This window comes from Sander lucioperca, chromosome 17 (assembly GCF_008315115.2).
Source record: "Sander lucioperca isolate FBNREF2018 chromosome 17, SLUC_FBN_1.2, whole genome shotgun sequence".
In the NCBI taxonomy this organism is placed as follows: Eukaryota; Metazoa; Chordata; class Actinopteri; order Perciformes; family Percidae; genus Sander; species Sander lucioperca.
This window is the reverse complement of record NC_050189.1, coordinates 3,561,896-3,583,010: the sequence shown is the minus strand read 5'-3', so window position 1 is coordinate 3,583,010 and position 21,115 is coordinate 3,561,896. Positions and strand designations below refer to the sequence as shown.

At 39.3% G+C, this 21,115-nt stretch overlaps 1 protein-coding gene across 3 annotated transcripts in view; it reads right to left on the bottom strand.

Annotated features, from left to right (window-relative positions):
• The window catches only part of zmp:0000000660 (arf-GAP with Rho-GAP domain, ANK repeat and PH domain-containing protein 2), a 127,818-nt gene that overhangs the window by 8,845 nt on the left and 97,858 nt on the right, over nucleotides 1-21,115 (bottom strand). For all 3 annotated transcript variants that reach the window (XM_031289899.2, XM_031289900.2, XM_035994020.1), the window contains 5 exons: nucleotides 18,973-19,050; nucleotides 7,169-7,243; nucleotides 6,382-6,499; nucleotides 3,008-3,136; nucleotides 581-717 (listed from right to left, as the gene is read on the bottom strand). In XM_031289899.2, coding sequence (XP_031145759.1) covers nucleotides 581-717; nucleotides 3,008-3,136; nucleotides 6,382-6,499; nucleotides 7,169-7,243; nucleotides 18,973-19,050 — 537 coding nt within the window. The remainder of the gene's footprint in view (nucleotides 1-580; nucleotides 718-3,007; nucleotides 3,137-6,381; nucleotides 6,500-7,168; nucleotides 7,244-18,972; nucleotides 19,051-21,115) is intronic.

Sequence of the window (21,115 nt, the reverse complement as noted above, 5' to 3'; positions counted from 1 at the left end):
AGCACCCCCCCTCCTCCCAACCAACACACACACACACACACACACACACACACACACACACACACACACACACACCCCTCATAATTTTCCATCCCCCCCTACTGCCAGAATTACTGCACCTCCATCAATTATTAACACTTATTCACACTCCTTTACGAATCCCACGTTTCAACTGCAGAAATGTGCTGAGAAGAAAAGGCCTCCAGGGAACTCGGGCCTGCTGGTCCTCTCTGAAGCACACGCTGTATTCTTCCTTTTTTCGAAAGAGAGTGGGAGGTCCGCTGCCATCAGTATGTTTTATTTTCCTACTTAATTCGAAGATTTGGAACCCTGAGACGGACATGTCACCAGGGAGATGAATCAGAGAGAGTTTGGGTGGAGTTCTGTCTATTTGGTTGCAGTTACGTAGGCGCCATTCTAACACATCAGTTTTCTAAATCAGTTCTGTAACCTTTTCAATTCCCTCGTGATACAAAGCACTCACTGCCCGATACTTTGTGTCTGCATGCAAAAAGCCATGGTGGCAAGTGGTTACAGTTGATGTGGAAGTAGATTAAGCCTAAAATAAAAGTGTACTTACTTTGATATCTCTGTAGAGCAGCAGCTTTTCTGCATGTAGTACAACATATTTGTCCTGGAATTTGTGCCCCGACAGCAGTTTGGAGGATCCATCGCTGAACTTCAGATGGTCTGCTTTTATAACCTGCCTTTGGTCTACTGTAAAAACACATTGAAAGTCAGCCCAAACTGGACGCACATGTCCATCAACTGATGCTGAAACGATTAGTCGGTATTGGTGCTGCAACTAACAATTACTTTCATTATTGGTTGATCGTTTGGTCTATAAAATGTCTGGAATTAGTGAAAAATGTCCATCCCAGTTTCTGAAAGTCCAAGGTGATGTCTTGTTTTGTCAGTCCAAAACCCCAAGAAATTCAGTTTAATTTGATATAAAACAGAGAAAAGCAGGAAATCTCCATATTTTTGAGGCTGAAAACAGCATTTTCTGCCATTTTTGCAAGGCAAATTTCTTTCTCTAGTTAGTATATCAATGCTTTGACCAATGTCAGTTTTGATAATCGATTAATCATTTATCACGTAATATACCAACAATTAGCTGTTTTCCGCATATTTCCGTTTACACATTATATTTAGCTAACTATTTCAAATTCTCTGCTCTCTTGCTATATCGTTTTCATGGAATCTCAAGCTGCTATGCTTGCTGTGCTATGTGAATATGTTTTTATAATGAAATCACAACTTTCTATTTTCTTTTTAATTATTTAGGGACCGTTCGGTATTTATGGAATGGACCACCGGGGGGTGTCACCCAACTTTAGTATTCATGAAAACAGCAAAATTTCAAAGTGGCTTGTTGGTGCATATTTTTCCATGTAGCTCTTAGTCTCAGCTCTCCTTCGCTACCAGATGGGTCTGACCCATGAGTTTGCTGGGGGGGGGGGGGGGGGCGGGCCCCCCTGGTGGCTGAAACGGGTAATTGCATTGTTTAAAAAATGAGTGGAATAATTACATCTGGCATGATCAGATATTTTATAAATATCTTAAATAACACAAAACAACTAAATGGTGGAAGGTAATACATCAGATTTCATATACTGCTTTAGTAAAAAAAATATAACCTGGCTGACGATGGGAGCAGCAGGACGCAAAGAAAATTACTGTTGCACTATGTCTGGACATCTTGCCGTGCCAACCTTGCAATAAAGGTTTCCTAAATGCCATGTATATAAATGTGATGTCAGCTTACTAATTGATTGCGGGTTTTGTGTAGATTTGGACTTTTATACGTTTATTCCACTTTGTTTAAACAGCGAAGTGGAGAGGCCTCGTTCACCTGTTTGGAGCTGGCTGGTGAATGTGACGCTCGTATCGGCCTTGCTGGATACACCGTGACCCTTTTTGTGGATCTACTGATCGCTGTGGATTACTTTTTTTCCATGTCATTGGATTATGGCAAAATACGGATCTTTTTTTCTCAACGTGTCTTAACGTTTTTAGTTTTAGTGTGACTGTGCTTCGTTTCTGCGTTTGGAGAGGCATCTCAACAGACTGTAGGTCGAACACTGATTGTTCACTGTTACATTTTAGTTGAATTTAAGTGTCGGGGCATTCCGCCACCGTCTATCTATTGCGTTCCAAGACAGCCGTGCCACGATTTGATTTCATAAGGGAGAATTGTTAAATTGTAATTTAAAATCTGCTTTAAAAATAAACATATATGATTTGGAATATAATGTTCAGCTTCGGCAGCTTTACCTATGTGCTAAAATATACAATGACTGAGGAAGCCTAGTGACGAGTCCATAACAACCAGTGTTGAATTTGTTATTTCCCAATGTCCTTTGCTGAATGGTCTCAATGTTTTATTGTTTTATTTCATGTGAATACTAGTTTACTAGAGGAGTAACTTAGTATTTGAAGTAATGCAGTAATGCAGGAAGTGTGCATTTAGTTTCCATGCTTATTGTGTTTCCACAACAATGTTAGTAAGTAAATCTACTGAAATGGCCACCACACCATAACAGAGGAGTGGGATGTGTAAGATGAGAATGCAGAGGTTAACTCGTGGATGTCATGGTTGTAAAAAATCAAATGGCATCTGTACATCTTTGCTAAGCACAAGCTAGCACATAAGGGGAGGGTCATGCCTCTTTTTCAAATCATTTTAGAGGGTCATAGAAAAAGTATTACTGGCGAGGGGAGGGTCAACTTTTTTTAGCCTAAAGGTCCCAGAACTCCTCCGGTGGCCCCTTAAATAAATAACGAACAGTCCCTTAAGCTAGTTATTAGTTAAGTTACAACTGCATAAGTACAAGTTGGTTGGGAATAACGTATAGATTAAACAATTGATACAAAATTAAAATATAATGTAAAAAGGAGAAAGAAAAACCAGTACACATGAAAATCAACATACATACTGTATTAAAAATGCATCATTAAAAGGTAAAATGTTTAATGGTTTTGTACCATTGATTGCATACTGTACCTTTCCAATCAGCAACTCTTTTGGCCCCTGTAAACTTCTTTATAACAAGAAAAGCAGACCTAGGGCTGTCCAGAGTACTCCACTCCAGCACCTGTTCAAGAATCTTCTCACTGTGGTGCAGCGGCCTCTCTGTTGTAAATAAAAGGTCACGGGTCAGAGCAACAAGAATAATTAGCAATGATCAATTAGCAATGGTCAAAATTGTCAACCGCCAACAACAAAGCCATATCTTCTTCTTACATGAATTATAAATGCATGGAACAAAATCAGAGCCTCATATCATAAAAACCATGACAAATTCTAGTTAACTCAATAACAAAATGATGTTGTTGTTCTCCCCATTTTCATCACAGAGCAGTTTACATTATCTCCAGCATATCAGGACCTGATTATAAAAACACACTCATGTGCAAAATAGACCTATTATCTCTTCCTAATTGGTGAACAGGGTACATGCTATCAGCCACAGAAAAAAAGTAGATAATTTGTGTACCAAAACCCCTGCTCTGATGCCTCCATCTCTACACTCCCCCATTTTTCATAACCAAAGGAGGTAAAACGCTCCAACGGCATAACTTATTCATAACAGTGGGCTTATCTTCTCTCTGGAATCTCTGCAGACCCAGGCCATGGAATTAGTTCCTCATTTCCCAACAAATATTAGCTCCCCTTTTCTGCCTATTGTCCTCTATAACCGGGTTTATCTGTGGCTATCCTCCAAAATGGCTAATTAACGTTCTTTCCCTCCCTTCTTTATGGTTTTATGAGCAAAACCTGTCACGCTACCGCCTTCAAAATAGCTTGACTGTTTACTCTTACACAGACATATTGTCTAGGCGTGGAAAATATGCTGAACCGTCAGCAAATATATTCAGTATTCAACACACCTTCGTTTTTTAGAAGAGGACGGCATGTCCTCTAGAACTTTGTGAGGAGAAAAACAAACATAAGAGCACGGTGTAAACTCCCAGTGATGAAAAGTGCACGGAGACCGCCAGCAAAGCAACTTGGCGGCAAAGCTCAACTTTGACTTCCCCTTGCTCGCCGCTTCCCGTGCTACGATCAAACGTGGGTGTGTGAGGCACGGGGTGCGATCAGTGCATATTTATGCAAGATGAGGTGGGTCAGCTCCCTGGGTCAATCATGCAAGGAAGATGAAGGTAATTTATGACATATGACGGTGAATATGATTAATTAATGTGCATATCATCAAACCGGCAATGCTTGGCTAATTTCTCACTGTGCTTCCATGTTCGCAGACACTGGTTCATTAGAGAGATAACATAATATTCTAATCATGAGGTCATGGGAGTAAGTGTGATCTTTGTATATGCTTTGGATTTAAATAGCTATTTAAATGGTGATGTGACGCATCAATCACTAATTGGATATACTGTCAATGACAGTAGAAGGTTTAACAAAAAAAAGGCTTTCACTACTATGAGATGTGGAATTTGACAGCAGGGTAACTTTTGATTTAACTTGTGAAATAAAGTACAGATCTTACTTCTAAGTCCTTTAAAATGGTCAACAGAAAACGGCTTCATCAGTTCTAATCATCTGATTACAAGGGATTGTTTTTAATTGTGGTAAAAATTAACAGGAGTCTTTTAGAAGTACAATTACATACCCTGATTTGTATAAAAATGAAAATTTACTAATTGTGCATACAATCATTTTCAGAGAGATCAGTGTATAGAAACCTTCAAACCTTCAATTAAAGAATACATTAAAATGTAAAAATGAGACCCTCTGTCCAACAAAAAGGAATAATGTAGTATTTGTCACTGAAGATGTTCTTCCTAGGCTTGTTTAATTTCTTCAAATTGATTCTAAGAAGTGGTAATTAGTGAACAGGGTTTTTTGTGTATGGTAAAGAAACACATGTTGCCTTTTAAAACAAATTTCAATTTCGATGTGGATTAACTGCATCCCAGTGCAGAGGAGTTCCCTTGGTTAAAGTTGGTTGAAGAGGCACCTGTGGAGAGTCTAAGGCTTGAGCATGACTATTACTCTATTAAAAGGTCCCATGGCATGAAAATGTCACTTTATGAGGTTTTTTAACATTAATATGAGATCCCCCAACCTGCCTATGGTCCCCCAGTGGCTAGAAATGGCGATAGGTGTAAACCGAGCCCTGTGTATCCTGCTCTGCCTTTGAGAAAATGAAAGCTCAGATGGGCTGATCTGGAATCTGCCCCTTATGACATCATAAGGGGCAAGGTTACCTCCCCTTTCTCTGCTTTGCCCGCCCAGAGAATTTGGCTCACCCATGAGAAAGAGAGAGACATCATGGCTTGCAAACAAGCAAAGTGGCAGTTGGTCAAGGCCACACCCCCACCCTCCACCTTGCCCCCCCCCCCCTCTCTCCTGCTCAATAGCATTTAAAGCTACAGACACTGAAATGGCACGTCCTAAGTAAAGCTCATTGTGGGACTGGCTCCAGTGGCTTAATTCTGCAGCCTGAATTTCAGGAAAGAGACTTCAGATACAGTATTAGGGGACCACTAAGGCCTATATAAAAGCATCCAAAAAACCATAATGCATACACCATAATGTAATTGTTTTAGTTGCAATAAGCAAATATTGTTGGAATTAAAAAGTAAATTACATACCTCCGAATGCACCTTTTAAAATACATATTTTTGGGGGGCATTTGATGCTTTTATTGCATTTATTTTATTAAGAGAGAGAAATGGGGAATGACATGCATAGACATTTTACAAACACTAAGTTCAACAAGAACACTTAGTGTAGTGTTAGGCATTGTAAATGGCCAGCAAGCTTATGCCAATCATCAGAATAGTTTATTTATACATTTTTAACACATATAAAACTCCCTAAAGAAGGTTTTATTTACCATTAAGCCAACACAAAAGTTCAACAAGAACACTTTTATGTGATATGTTAATATAGAATGTCTTCAAAATAGCAGTAGACAAAACCGCAACGTCCATAATTCAATTCCTAGTCGGGATCTTTGTTGCATATCAAACCCCCCCTCTCTCTCCCGCCACATTTCCTGTCTGCATCAGCAATGGAAGCTGGCAGGATGTGTTTATAGTAGTCTTTCAAAACCTTTCTAGATTGTGATCATTCAAAGTAGAGTCATTTGAAATCCTCAGATTTATCTTGTGACCCCATCATGCGTCTTTGTTGAAATGTTTGTTTGTATTTGTATCATAGAATAACATCAAGCAAAATAAAATTATTAGGGTGAGAACAGTCCCTATTACTATTGGACATATTGAACTCATTTTGACCAGGACTCTGATTGTTAGAGATATATTATTGTCTGAAATGCAGTTTTCAGGATTCTTTGTGATTTGAATATAATTCATGAGGTGACTCTTGGACTGGGAAATCCTGCCTACCTAACTCTCCATTCTCAATGACTTCAAAGGTGGTCCAGAAGTCGTCAGCACTAAAGGTGACGTTCCTCATATTCAGTGCAGTTTCTGCAAGCTCCATGGATCGCATGCTGGGAGAGACCTACCGCAAAGACAACAAACAGATAACTATATACCAAACAAATAAAAAGGTTTAACAATCAAACAAAGTCAGCACATCCTACATATAAAAGCTCTGATCATAAGCTCTCTGGATCAATATCATGCTTTCAACCATCTTTTCTCTCTTTCAAGAGCCACTCAATATTTACCATGTAACACTGCACAGATATCTGACTTCCAGGCATGTATATACGGTGCACTGATTAAATACTTGCTTCTTTGTCAAGTTATCAGGTGTGCCTGAACAGGACAGAACTAAGCAAATGGAGCAAACTCCACAGAGAGGAAGCAGAGAATTAAAGTCAAACTGTGCTGCTGAGCGCTCCTCTTTAACCCCATCCCTATTCTGCCGCTGCTGTCGACCTGTGAAAAGAGTCCGTAACCTGCAGCGGCCTGCGTGCCTTGTTAAATGCAATTACTCAGACAATTAAATCAGACGTTTCTTTGATTAGTTCGCTTTTGATTTATTTCTGGGGCGGTAATCCCATCAGGTTAAACCACCAATGTCTCAGCCCTATTCTATCAACCTTTCCACCTCTCATTCTACCAACCCTCATCCCTCATTCACCTTACAGACAGACAGACAGACAGACACACACACACACACACACACACACACACACACACACACACACAGACACACTTATACCTTGATTAAACAGCAGTTCTCTGGCTCTTTCTTTTCCAGGTACACCTCGAAGATCAAGTCCCCAGCTGGGGAGAACTGGGAATTAAGAAAGAAAATAGAGTGAGACAGAGAGATCAGTTGAATTACAAAAACAATGCAGCTGGATTAATTGGCTTTTCTTCTAAATTCGTACTCCAGTGTGGCATGAATCTAAATGGAGAAAAGTGAGAGAAACGGTGAGAGGATTTGTGCAAAGCAAAGGTCGTTTTCTCAGCTAGAGGCAAACTAAATCCTTGTCGCGTTAACAGAATGCAAAACCAGGCTAAATAAAGAGAACATGTGTGAGACATACTTGTAAAGGTGGAAGCACGTGGTGCATGGTTCACCTACACTAAAACTGATATGTTCTCCCCTGGTGTTAACTTTAAGTGTGCTGTCAGTTTAAAATTTATTTTTGAAGATGCACCTTGAAAAATGTTCAGAGGTTATTATGGGAATTAAAAGTTGTCAAGAGGGAGATATGGGTTGTAAGAGTCTTTCCTCAATCTTGTAAAATACAAGGCATGCCATTCTGCAAAAAAAGGCAATATTTTTATTCAACGTTACCTTTAACACCTTTAAAAATTGTTGCTTTTCTGTAAATCAAATCTCAAAGACTTTGTTTTTATTAATCTACTATTTGTACATTTAATTATGTAAGCTACACAAAGAATGTATACTAAACAAAATGTTGAAAGGTTAATGCACCATGAGTTCCTTACATTTCTAAGCCTTTGCGGTAGTCAACCCTTAAAGTTAAACCGACAATACACTAATTTGCTTTCTTGCCGAGAATGAGATGAAAAACTCAATACTGCTCTCATGTCTGTCTGTTGAGTATGGAGCTAGAGCCAGGAGGCGATTAGCTTAGTCTAGCATAGAAACTGTAAGCAGAGAGGAAACAGCTAGCATGGCTTCCTCCCTAAAGAACAACAAACAAACAAACCCAAAAAGCACGTACCAGAAACCCTAAAGTTCACTAATTAACAGGTTGTTTCTTATTATTTTTTTTAAAGCCAAAAAGATGTGGTTTGAGGTAGTTGCATGCCTATGTTTAGAATTTCTGCTTGTATATGTATTAAAGGGGTGATAGAATGCAAAACCGATTTTACCTTGTCATAGTTGAATAACGGCAGTTTGGTGGGTAACTAGGACATACATAGAACCTCAAAATCCCATTGACACCTCTTTCCTCTGCAAATCTCACAATTTGAAACTGCCTCTGAAAACGGGTAAATCTCAACGAACCACCTCCTCATTTGGCTCGTCTCTATCTTTGTCACGCCCCAACATTTACATAGACTACACCACTGATCTGAGATCAGGTAGTCTTCTGAATAGGTCGAGCAGAGCTCACAAATTGTATACATTGTTCATCTGCTATTTTTTCACTAAATTCACTTCTGAGACTTTTTTATGCGAGAAATCAACTATGTAGAGGTCAACTATGGGCTGTTTTACGAAAATTGATGGCTAATTGAAAATTTAGTCCGACTTTGTCGGAATTCAGCGGCCGGTGCTGCCTGGGTTACTGTCTCGTCGCCCAGCCTGTCTTCCGTCACAGACCTTGGCCCGCTGTGAGCTAAATGGAGCTCCGTCACGGCCAGCAGCCCGCGGTGCTCGATACCTGCGCAAAGTCACCGTTTCTGGGTTAGTGGACTACCAAACGCCGCTGGCCTGACAGAGCCCCAGGGCCTGCAGCTCCCCTCTTCCTGCTAAATGGCCGGTGTGTGTGAGTGAGAGCGCGGTCAGCGAGCTTGTTACGCCAGCAATCTCTTACCACATGTTCCAGTTAATCTTATAAAGGATATGTGTGTTGAGTTATTTAAACAAACGATCGGGGAAATAAACGCCTCTTGTCTGCGATGATAGAGCCCGCGGCTGGATGGCGCTCTATCAATGAGAGATAGCTAGCCTCCTCCTAGATCTCTGAAATTCACAAAAATGCATTAAATTGAAATCGGACACAATTGTTAGCTTCATAAGACCTTGGGGTAGCTGTAATATAAGTGGCGTGACGAAATTCAAACTGTAAATAGTTATGCTGGCAGCTGGCAGCCGGCCAGCTCTGCAGAGCTCCGAGCCCCGGTAGTCCAGTAACTGAGAAAGGGTGACTTTCACTGGGTATGGAGGTTGCCGCTTTCTCGTCAGACTGTAAAGTCCGACAAGTCTTACCAAATTTGCAATTAGTCATCAATTTTCGTAAAACGGCCCATATTTGAGCTTTATATAGTTGATTTCTCGCATAAAAAAGTCTCAGAAGTGAATTTAATAATGAAATAGTAGACAATGTATAACTTTGCAGTGTCTGAAATATGAGACCTGCTGTCTCATCTCCAATGTGTTTGTATGTGGTTCGCTCAAACCAATCAGCGCGCAGCTCATCTAAATATTCATGAGCATACCATATTTGGAAGAAAAGCTCTTGTTACAAATAGGGCCATATTCACAGGGTAGTTAAGGGCGTAATAAAATAGCATTCGGGCAATTTTCAGCCCAACCAATGTTACATACCCTATTAGGAGACCTTAAGGAACAGTGTAAAATACCCTATATAATCATTCTATCACCCCTTTAAACAATGTGTTCATTACTAGCGTTAACCTTTAGAGGTTTTAAGCTAACCTAAACTAGAAAGGTCATTTTTAACGGTAAATGGAGCTGGGCTAGCCGTTTCCCCTGCTTTCAGTCTTCTTACACTAAGCTACATTAAGCTAACCTTAAGCTAAAACTTAAAACACACTAAAACACACCCTTGCTGCAGCTGCAAAGACATGAGAGTAGTATCGATCCTCTTGTCTAACTACAGTAAAGTGAATAAGTTAACTAAAAACACAAGCTTACGTATATCCTTATATATATATATATATATACACACGATAATCCTCTTTATTCAAATAGCACTCCTCCAGTGCTATTTGAATTTTTCACTCACAGATCAATAGAAGATGGAAGAGAAATATATATTTCTTTAACTTAATGTAACCTATGTGAAAATAAAAGGAAAACTTATACCGTAAGTGGCCTTTCTGCCTGATAATCTGGAAGTCAAACTCCCATTTATATTGCTCTTACCAGTACAAATCATGGCACCTCTCTCCATGTGTTGGAACTATAATCCTCTCTGCATCCAATTAAAAACAGACTTTTTGGGTGTGAAAGACCAGAGAAGTTAAGGGGGAGTGAAAATCTAGCTTTAAAAAAAAATCTCTCTCTAAAAAAAGGAACTAAGTGAGCGCGAAAAGGTTTCTTTTTCCTTGGCTACCTGGAAATTAAAGTTACTTTCCCTTTGTCATTTGTATGTGCTGGTGAAGAAAGATCCATTATTGGCTTGAGAACGATTGTATGAAAAGAGTGGCAAACCCCTACAGGCCATCAATTAGGCTGATCAGGTTGAGAGTTACTAGAAAGGGGCTCTGCATGGACTAGATGAATATAATGGACATTTGAGGTTACAAGTTCAAGTTACTGACTAACTTTCACTTCAACTTTCTTGGCCCTAAAATGACATAAAAGAGTTATGGAGCCATTTTGGTCTGCTAAGTACACTTTTTTTTCTTTTCCTTCATTGTTGGGAGGAAGACCAGGCACATTTTACACACAGCATTTTTCAAGTGAAAGAGACAGGAAATGAAGATGTTGATGATTTGCTGGAGAAGAAAGCAAAGTGCAACAAAAAGAAGTGTTAAATGGTTTTACAGCTGATGGGGAGACATCTCAGCAACGAGTAAGAAAATCAGTAATGTTCTATTTGAAATGAAGGCATTTCTAATCTCTACCAAAGTCATACTCTCACTGCACTAGCCCTGGCTGTAAATGCAAGTATTGATTTTAAAGTGCCACTTCCAATTTACAAGGCATGACATTGCCTTGCACCTCATTATATCACTGATTTACTGACTGCCTCAGTCTAGCCATACTTTCCACTTGCAGTGTGCAGGCCTCCTTGTCATTCTCTGCCTTTAAAGGGAAATGGATAAGGTCAGAACCTTCACCTGCAGGGCCCGAGCCCTCTGAGACAAGCTTCCTGCAAGTGTCAAAAGGGCGTGTTGTCTTGGTATTCAAGTGCAGACCCAAGAGCCATTTGTTTAGCCACATCCTATTCCTTAAATCCTAACTGTACAGTACTTTCCTCCCAATTTGGCAATTTAGCTAAAAGTACCGCTGTACCTAAGTAGCCCCCCTGAGCAGCTAGAACAGTCGTAGACTCTTCGTCTTGTTGTAAAATTGCCAATCCAGACATCAATTTATCAATTTGCTTAATTTTGCACAGAGATGGAAGTGGCTCTATTTTCAGAAGAAATACCTCTGACATTCCTGATTTTGTCAAGTCATTCATCTCCAAGAGACTCTACAGAATTAATGTTGATGGTTTGAAACATGTTTTCACGACTATTGAACAACATTTTCATGATTGGCTGTTATTGAAAATATGATGAATGTGGAAAAGAAAATGTGTTTTTGCTCTATTGCTAAAAACCCAGGCCAAAATAGCTACACTTTACACCATGCCAATAGTCTACTGAATAAAAACCCAATGATGTTGATTTTTTTACATGATAGCTTACATAAACCTGAGCCACATACCTCTATCAATAAACTGCACGCATACATTACCACCATACTGTAAGTGCAGCCTTTAAAAAATATGTTTGTCTTTTTTCTTATTTCTTCGGGATGAGAGTTACTAGAAAGAGGCTCTGCATGGACTGGATGAATATAATGGACATTTCAAGTTACAAGTTCAAGTTACTGACTAACTTTCACTTCAACTTTCTAATTGATGGTTACATTGACTGGGTTCAATTGCTCCAGAGTTTGTCTTCCACGACCCTGCAGACATTGTAAAGCCAGTGTCATCTACACCAAAGGCTTATCTACAACCGTAACTCTCGCCAAAATGCAACCAAGGGTCTTTTTGTGAGTATACCCGAGTCAAACTTTCGTTGAAAAGCATCATTAGGACAGAAACGCCACTTTTAAGATTGACCGTATTCTCGTTTTCGGTCAAATGGCCTTTTGAATGGGAGTGCTAGGGGCACTACTATGATCTCATCAAAATATTTTAGCGCTATTTTTAAAACACTAAGAAGGCTCGACACAACATGAAACTTTGCTCAAAGTATCACCAGGGGCTCTACACATGAACTCGAGCATTGAGAACATTGTTTGTGTACACAGAGTTTACTAAAAAGAAAGGTTTTAACAACTCACTATAGCTGTTGTAGCCGTTATCCAGCCAGTTAAAACGTGTCGATCTCCGAATGCGAATGAACGGACTCCATAGGAGGAAATGTCATTCTTATATGAGGCTCCTTTTTCAACTACAAAGTCAATATTGTTTTTCACTAACGACAAAACAACAAATTATCCGTGCATTTATATGGAACTAAGCTTTAGGAGCTTTCCATCTTTACTCTCCTCCCTGTTACGTTGCATTCGGATATCGACTATTTTTGACTGACAAAATGGTGGCGGCCGGAAACAACAACAGCTACAGTGAGTTGTTCAAAACCTTTCTTTTTAGTAAACTCTGTGTACACAAACAATGTTCTCAATGCTCGAGTTCATGTGTAGAGCCCCTGGTGATACTTTGAGCAAAGTTTCATGTTGTGTCGAGCCTTCTTAGTGTTTTAAAAATAGTGATTGTGACGTGATCATAGTAGTGCCCCGAAAACGACCGAATATGGTAAATCTTAAAAGTGGCGTTTCCGTCCTAATTATGCTTTTAAACAAAAGTTTGACTCAGGTACATTCACAAAAAGACCCTAGGTTATCATTTTGGTGAGAGTTACGCTTTAAATTGTAAGGGACATTAAACAATTACGCAGAATTATGTTTGAAAAATTACATATGTCCTCTGTATGTGTAATCGTGTATTATTTCTATTATGGTTGATGATTCTGATTCTGTACTGTGAACCTTTGCCGGAACAAACTTGTCGAGCGACCTTGCCTGACTGTTCCCCACAGTGCTACAAATGTAAAAGATGGTTCCTGGGAGAGTCTGCTCTGTTAGAAGGTATCAACAGGTTGTCAGCAGTGATGTAAATTGAGACGAGACAGTTGCAACCAAGGGAAGCAGCCTCACCTCAGCCTTAACCAAAAAGGCCAAGGTGATAAGAAACTACCTTGGCTAAAGGGAGATTGACCAAAAAACAAGACACAAGGGATGGGAGTGCCCTAAGGCTACATCCACACTTCTAAGTGTTAATTTTTTTCATTTAGTTTTGAAACAAAAACAATCTCTGTTCAAACAAGCGTTGAGGCTCAGTATCAGAAAGGATCTCTGTCCATTGTAACACGTCTGACAATGCATTTCACCCATTGACCATTCGCATATACTGGGCATGTATGGAGGAAATATTTATTCATAATTCAAATTGAAAGTCCAAAGAGAAATTGAAAGTCCAAAGAGAAAACGAAGCAAGATCAAATTAAAAATATTATTATTTTTTTTAAATTTTCCATTGATCAAATTAAAAATATTATTATTTTTTTTTTAATTTTCCATTTGGCTTTTCCATTTGGATTTAATATTTGGCTTTTGAATTTAAATTTAACATTGGCTTTTCCATTTGGATTTAATATTTGGCTTTTGAATTTAAATTTAACATTGGCTTTTAATTTGGATTTAATATTTGGCTTTTGAATTTCAATTTAACATTGGCTTTTAATTTGGATTTAATATTTGGCTTTTCGATTTCAATTTAACATTGGATTTTCATTTGGATTTAATATTTGGCTTTTGAATTTACATTTAACATTGGCTTTTCATTTGGACTTGACACATGTCAATGTAAATGAGGAGGCGTGGCCCAAAGGCTGGTGGGCGGGTCTGAAACTAAAGGGGTGCAGAGGCACCTTATGAACAGCAGGGGGAGCTGACTGCTGGGGAGCACACTGTTGAGGAGCATCTGTCTGCAGCTTGGCCACCAGGCTGGCTTATCCTCTTATTTCACATGATAGAAACTGATGATGTAGGCTAAACACAAACCACATTTCATGCAACAACAGTGAAGTTTTCATGTAGTTACTATAATTGGGCCCGTGTTAGTGAGGACTAGATTAGGACTGTATTTAAAGCTGATTCTGGTTTCCAACTTCGCCCCAGGTGTGTCTGTTTAAAACACGTACGGAGACAACTTCTCTCTTTCGATGTTTTATTTAATTAAGCAACAGTACAAACATTGGTGTGGGTAGCTCTGCTACGTGTGTTTGTGTGTTGTCAGATCTCGAGGACACACACACACACACACACACACACACACACACACACACACACACACACACACAATCTCAACCGGGTAGTCATCGTCCGAACTGCGACCTCTCCTTTTTCTTTCTCTCACTTTTTTCTCCGGGTGGTGCGTGCAGTGTGAGGTGCGTGTCCCCGCTATTCTCCGACACGTACTCACAACAATCACTCCTGATTGACGGCCTTTTGTACAGCCTGTGTACTTTTTCGTTCATTTGATTTCCGATTTTGAAACAAAATCCAAATTTGAAAAATGGGTCATTTTAAACCTTGTTAATATTGATGACAATGTGTTCAAACGGAAAACGTGTGTGAAATAGCAGATGGAAATTATAAAAAAGCAATCGATTCTATAATCTAGATCGGGAGTTTGCCGTAGCAGCAGCAGCAAACAACTGGAAACTTCTTACAATTTTTGCCTGCTATTTCACCACTAAATTCACTATTGGGACTTTTTTATGCGAGCAATTAACTGTGTAGAGTTTGAATATGGGCAGTTTTACAAACATTGATGGCCAACTGCACATTTTCTCCGATGTTGTCAGAAGCTCCAGTCTGACGGGACAGCCAGCTGGTGGCGGCCGGGATCGCCTCCCTGCTGGCCGGCCAGTGATGCTCACAGACACCGCTGTCAGCTGGAAGTCTCTCAATAGAATCATGGACAAGTTTATTTCCTGAAATATGGCTCGTTTTCCGTTTGAACACATTGTCATCAATATTAACAAGGTTTAAAATTACCCATTTTTCAAATTTGGATATCGTTTCAAAATCGGAAATCAAATGAACGAAAAAGTACACAGGCTGTACAAAAGGCCGTCAATCAGGAGTGATTGTTGTGAGTACGTGTCGGAGAATAGCGTGGACACGCTGCGCGCACCACCCGGAGAAAAAAGTGAGAGAAAGAAAAAGGAGAGGTCGCAGTTCGGACGATGACTACCCGGTTGAGATTGTGTGTGTGTGTGTGTGTGTGTGTGTGTGTGTCCTCGAGATCTGACAACACACAAACACACGTAGCAGAGCTACCCACACCCATGTTTGTACTGTTGCTTAATTAAATAAAACATCAAAAGAGAGAAGTTGTCTCCGTCTGTGTTTTAAACAGACACACCTGGGGCGAAGTTGGAAACCAGAATCAGCTTTAAATACAGTCCTAATCTAGTCCTCACTAACACGGGCCCAATTATAGTAACTACATGAAAACTTCACTGTTGTTGCATGAAATGTGGTTTGTGTTTAGCCTACATCATCAGTTTCTATCATGTGAAATAAGAGGATAAGCCAGCCTGGTGGCCAAGCTGCAGACAGATGCTCCTCAACAGTGTGCTCCCCAGCAGTCAGCTCCCCCTGCTGTTCATAAGGTGCCTCTGCACCCCTTTAGTTTCAGACCCTCCCACCAGCCTTTGGGCCACGCCTCCTCATTTACATTGACATGTGTCAAGTCCAAATGAAAAGCCAATGTTAAATGTAAATTCAAAAGCCAAATATTAAATCCAAATGAAAATCCAATGTTAAATTGAAATCGAAAAGCCAAATATTAAATCCAAATTAAAAGCCAATGTTAAATTGAAATTCAAAAGCCAAATATTAAATCCAAATTAAAAGCCAATGTTAAATTTAAATTCAAAAGCCAAATATTAAATCCAAATGGAAAAGCCAATGTTAAATTTAAATTCAAAAGCCAAATATTAAATCCAAATGGAAAAGCCAAATGGAAAATTAAAAAAAAAAAAAAAATAATATTTTTAATTTGATCAATGGAAAATTTTAAAAAATAATAATATTGTTAATTTGATCTTGCTTCGTTTTCTCTTTGGACTTTCAATTTCTCTTTGGACTTTCAATTTGAATTATGAATAAATATTTCCTCCATAGGCATGCACCTGCAGTGTAAACAGGAAGCAGATCATGGATGTATGAGTTGAAAATACAAAAAAATACAACAATGGCAAAAACAGAGGTGGAAAGTAACAAAATACATTTACTCACGTTACTGTATTGAGTAGTTTTGTTGTGTATTTTGTATTTTTCAAGTAGTTTTTAAAATCGGTATTTTAAAATATACTTGATTATGTTTTGAGTGAAGTATTGTATTTCGCTACATGACAAATCCCATCCGTTACTAAGTAAAAAAAAAACAAACTTGACTAACAAAAACCGAAAGGAAGAAAAAACAATTGCGCCTGGAACCACTACACCAGACCTGGGCATTCTTTTTTTTGTGCGAATGTATGCAGCTTCTTCTTCTCTGGTTGCAAGTCGCAATTAAAAAGAAGTAGAAGGAAAACTGCAGTGTGTTCTCTTAATACATCCATGGTCGGACCCATGGATGTGTCGGCGAGCTGCAAACTGAGCGGGAGACGTGAATGAGCTGTTATCCCTCAAAAATGTCAGCTCATGGGAAACAAAGAAAGGTCGATACAGAGTGCCGAGTTTTTAACCAAACATGGACTTCTAAGTATTTATTTACTGAAGTCAAAGGTAAAGCCGTGCGCTTAGTTTGCGGAGAACAGATCGCTGTGTTAAAGGATTATAATTTCAATCGCCACTACAATACTAAACACGCAGAGAAATGCAACAACTTGACTGATGCAGAGCAGGCACGGACATCTGAAGCTTTGCTAGTTAAGCTGCAAAAGCAACAAGGCATCCAGGGATACAGCAGTCAAGACCAGCTTTGTGATAGCCCACAAAAATCGCCAAAAACAGTAACCCATTTTCTGAAGGGGAGTTTATTAAAGAGTGTTTGGTGGACTCTGCTGCGCTAATGTGCCCAGAGAGAAAAAGAGACGTTTGAGAACGTGCCGCCTGACATAAAATTAATATTGAGCAGAATTGAGTTTAGCCCTCCACAACAGTCCCTGTTTCTCATGTGGCCCCTTGGGAAAATGAATTGCCCACCCCTGTAGTAGGACAACTTATGTAGGAGACTGGCAAAAAAAAAAAAATCTTATACGGTGTGTAGAAGCTAGCTGCTAGTCTGGGCTGTAAACATTAGGGTCTAACCCATTTATAGAGTCAAAACACGTGATTTGGCCTTGATTTGCATTATAACTGTTGTTTATGTTTGTGAAGAAAAGAAGGATGGCCCTCAGAACTAACAATGTATGGTACTTTCACTTTCAATTGATTGTTTGAAAATGTTTTATGGGATGGTCTGAACTAAAATTGCACATTATACCTTTCTAAGGGTCTTAAATGTCATGTGTGACATTTAAGACATTTAATGTTATGTTGTTATTACATATTTTAATATTTTAGTACTTTTAGTTGGGATTTATTTTATCAGCGCGACGACGGGGTGGAACTGTTACTGAATGAATGCCTACCATACCGATAAGACAAACTGACATGGGTGTCTGCGTCGTCGTTTCTAAGGGTCTCCGTTTCTGCTCATCCAGACTACAACACAAGCCCGAAATATTCACACTTAAAGGGGTCAGCAGCGTTTCCAAATGTCTCCGTTTCAGGGGCTCCGAAATGCCAGAGTAGCGTGGACATGAGCCGTAAACATAGCAAAAGATATTTGTTTTTAAACAAAAACTTATTAATGTGGCTGTATTCTAAGGTATAAAGGAAGTGAGCAGCTTCTCTTGGGTGTGCACTCTACAAACTAACCTTTGTTTTGTGTACCATGCTATGAGCATTAATGAAGTGTGACAATAGAAGATTTTTGTCTCGATCCTCCTTTGTCAAAGTGGAAAATTGCAAAATTGCCACGACAGCAATAGTATCATAACTGATGTAAATCATAGTCCAAACTATGAAAATAAAACAAAGTAAGTCCAATATAAAAGGAGATGATCAATGTAAAACAAATGCAAAACTTGCTAAAATGATAAACTCATCCATTATCTCAACAGAAAAATTTTCCCCATGCTGACTTGTAATTGCGCTGAATAAATGATTGTTCAAAATGAAAAACCTAGTACGTTTTCTATTTTTCTACCATAGTTTTGTTATGTTAAAACCCTAAAACCCCAAATTTGTGTACATAACCAAAATGGTGTCCCAATTTTTCCCCATCCGACAGTTTTATAATAGCACTGGCTTTCCACTGAGTAACCCTGCTGACCCACAGCAGAAGACATGTTCTGAAAGCCTACGGACAACATGGAGAGAAGGGGGGGAGGGAGCACAAAGGAGCATAAACAACTTATTTCAGATTTCACAACGACAGCGGCATGTGATGTAATTTTTTCCCCAGTTATCTGAACCACATGTTTTTCTCAGCTGTGGCATCCAGGCATAAAGTACCTGCTGTAAAGGTTAACAGGAACACAGCCCTTTTTCCTCACCCGCCTACCGCCCACCCCCCCCATTCCGTTTCTTTTTTGGCAGAATAACAGGTAACTAGTTCAAATGGATCCCTGATTTGAGAGACCATGACACATGCAGGCAAATCAACACACACACACACACACACACACACACACACACACACACACACACACACACACACACACACACACACACACACACACACACACACACAGAACAGCCATTGGAGATTTTCATTTGGGTCGACTTACTGTGGTGTCCTTCTTGTCGTTCCAGCGTGTGATGAAACTATTCTCTCTCTCCATCTGTTGCACCCGTTCTTCATTAACCTGTTGGACACACACAAAGACACACAAACACATCAATTCAAACTCAGCCAATGAAGAGAAACATTAAATTGCTTGATAAAATCAGAAAAACATTTTCAAAGGTAGGATTAAGTCCAGCCCTTAAATACAATACATGGAAGACTAGATTAAACCAGTAAAAATGCATCATAAACAAACTGTAGAATTGGGTCATTCAGCTAACAATCCTAAAACTAATACTGAAGAAGGAAGTTGGCTGTGAGTGTCTGACACAGCTCAGCACCAAGTGAATACTCTTTTCTTTCACAAAGCTCTGTGTGGGAAATTATATTTTTTATTCAAAATTGTTTTTTTATGACACCATTATCATTTTCAGAGAACAATTTGCTTTGTTAGAGTTCTACGAATGGCAGAGAAGATTGGGGGAGAAAAAAAAAACCTCACAAACTCATCGAGTTGTGTGTGTGTTTAGTCCTGATAATGGGCCCCGTCTATGACATCCAGCACAGAACTGGAGCTTTAATTAGAGAGATGTCTCACTCGTTTCATGTCACAGCGTGTGTATTCACTGCTATTGGGCACATGATTGGTTGAGTTTGATGGCTATTTGTCATGCGAATGATGGTGTCCCAAACCGATTTGGCGTGAATGCTCCTCCTTTAACGTCAGAACAAGAGGGATCCAGGCATTCTGTTGGGAATTAGCAGTCGCTCTGTGCTGCGTATCCCATAAGCCAGGCATCTCTCCAAGGGCAACATTGATTCCACACCCCCCGCCCATGCGCACATCAACAAAGTCAAGCCAATTGTGGAGATTTGGCAACAACAGTTCTGCTCTCCAGATGGTTAAAGTAAGAGAGAGTAAATATAGTCATGCGTGCAGCTTAGTTTAGATATGCATAATATATATATATATATATATATATATGTGCATTCTTTAACCTGTCATTGATTGGACAGTCATTCTTAATCTAGCAGGGAGACTATATTAGACTGCATGTACTGCACCTTTCCTACAGTGGTTTTAAGCAGAAATATCTCAATTTATCTTCTAGGTATCTAGTAATGACATTTTGGTCAGTAAACATAATAATCCTCTAAAAAATGAATGCTTTAAAAGGGACACTTTTTTATATGTAAAAGCTTTGTAAAGTCTGAGCCCTTATGATGTCATCAGGGGAAAAAAAGGTGCGTTTCCCAGGCAGGGAGGGTCTAACAAAAGACACTATCAAGTTGCATTGTGGGAAATGTAGGGTTCCACACCTCTTTTTTTAAATTATTGGTCTTTCACAAGTCCCCCAACTTTTTTTTAACTGCAATGCTAAACCTGCTGCAGTGCACCTTTAACAGAGCTTTTGGTCACACCTGACGATAAAACTTTGCTGAAATATAACTCAGCTGCTTAGAACAGTGGTTCCCAAACCTTTTTAGGTCAAAGACTATCCTAAACTATCCTAATCCTAAACTGACAAAAATGTATACACAGACCCTTATTTGATAAACTTTTGTCTCAGGGTCCTGTAACTTTTTGCTTTTAGATGTTTTATCACAGAAAGTGTATGAAACCCATGACCAAATGTATAGTCATACATTCTGTCATCGTTACATATGAATGGAATTACATAAAAAAGAAATCATTCCCCTTTTTGCTGCAGACCACCTGGAACCCCCTCAAGGAACCCTGGGGGTCCCCGACCCCCACTTTGGGAACCACTGGCCTAGAATCCTTTCTTATTTAAAAGGATTGTATATAAGGACACGTGTTGTTGTTTCTTTCTCTCTTCCTTTATCATTAGTTTATATTTTTCAGCTATCAAAACGGCTCCTCACATAAAGAACAAACTCAGAGTCATAAGCCTGGCCTCATTTCGCTTCAAGCGAAGGATGTCCTGGACAAGATTCCAATGGTATTTTTTGTTCTAGGTGACCTGTTTTTTTAAAATATAATCTCTGTTTCCTGGAGATGTGTGCTGTCGTTTTGTGCAGAGCACAGTCGGCAAATATATTGGCTTCCAGCTTGACATCAAATTAACCAACTAGTTTACCATGATTGGTATGTAGGATATAAAGTATGCAGGTGATACCAA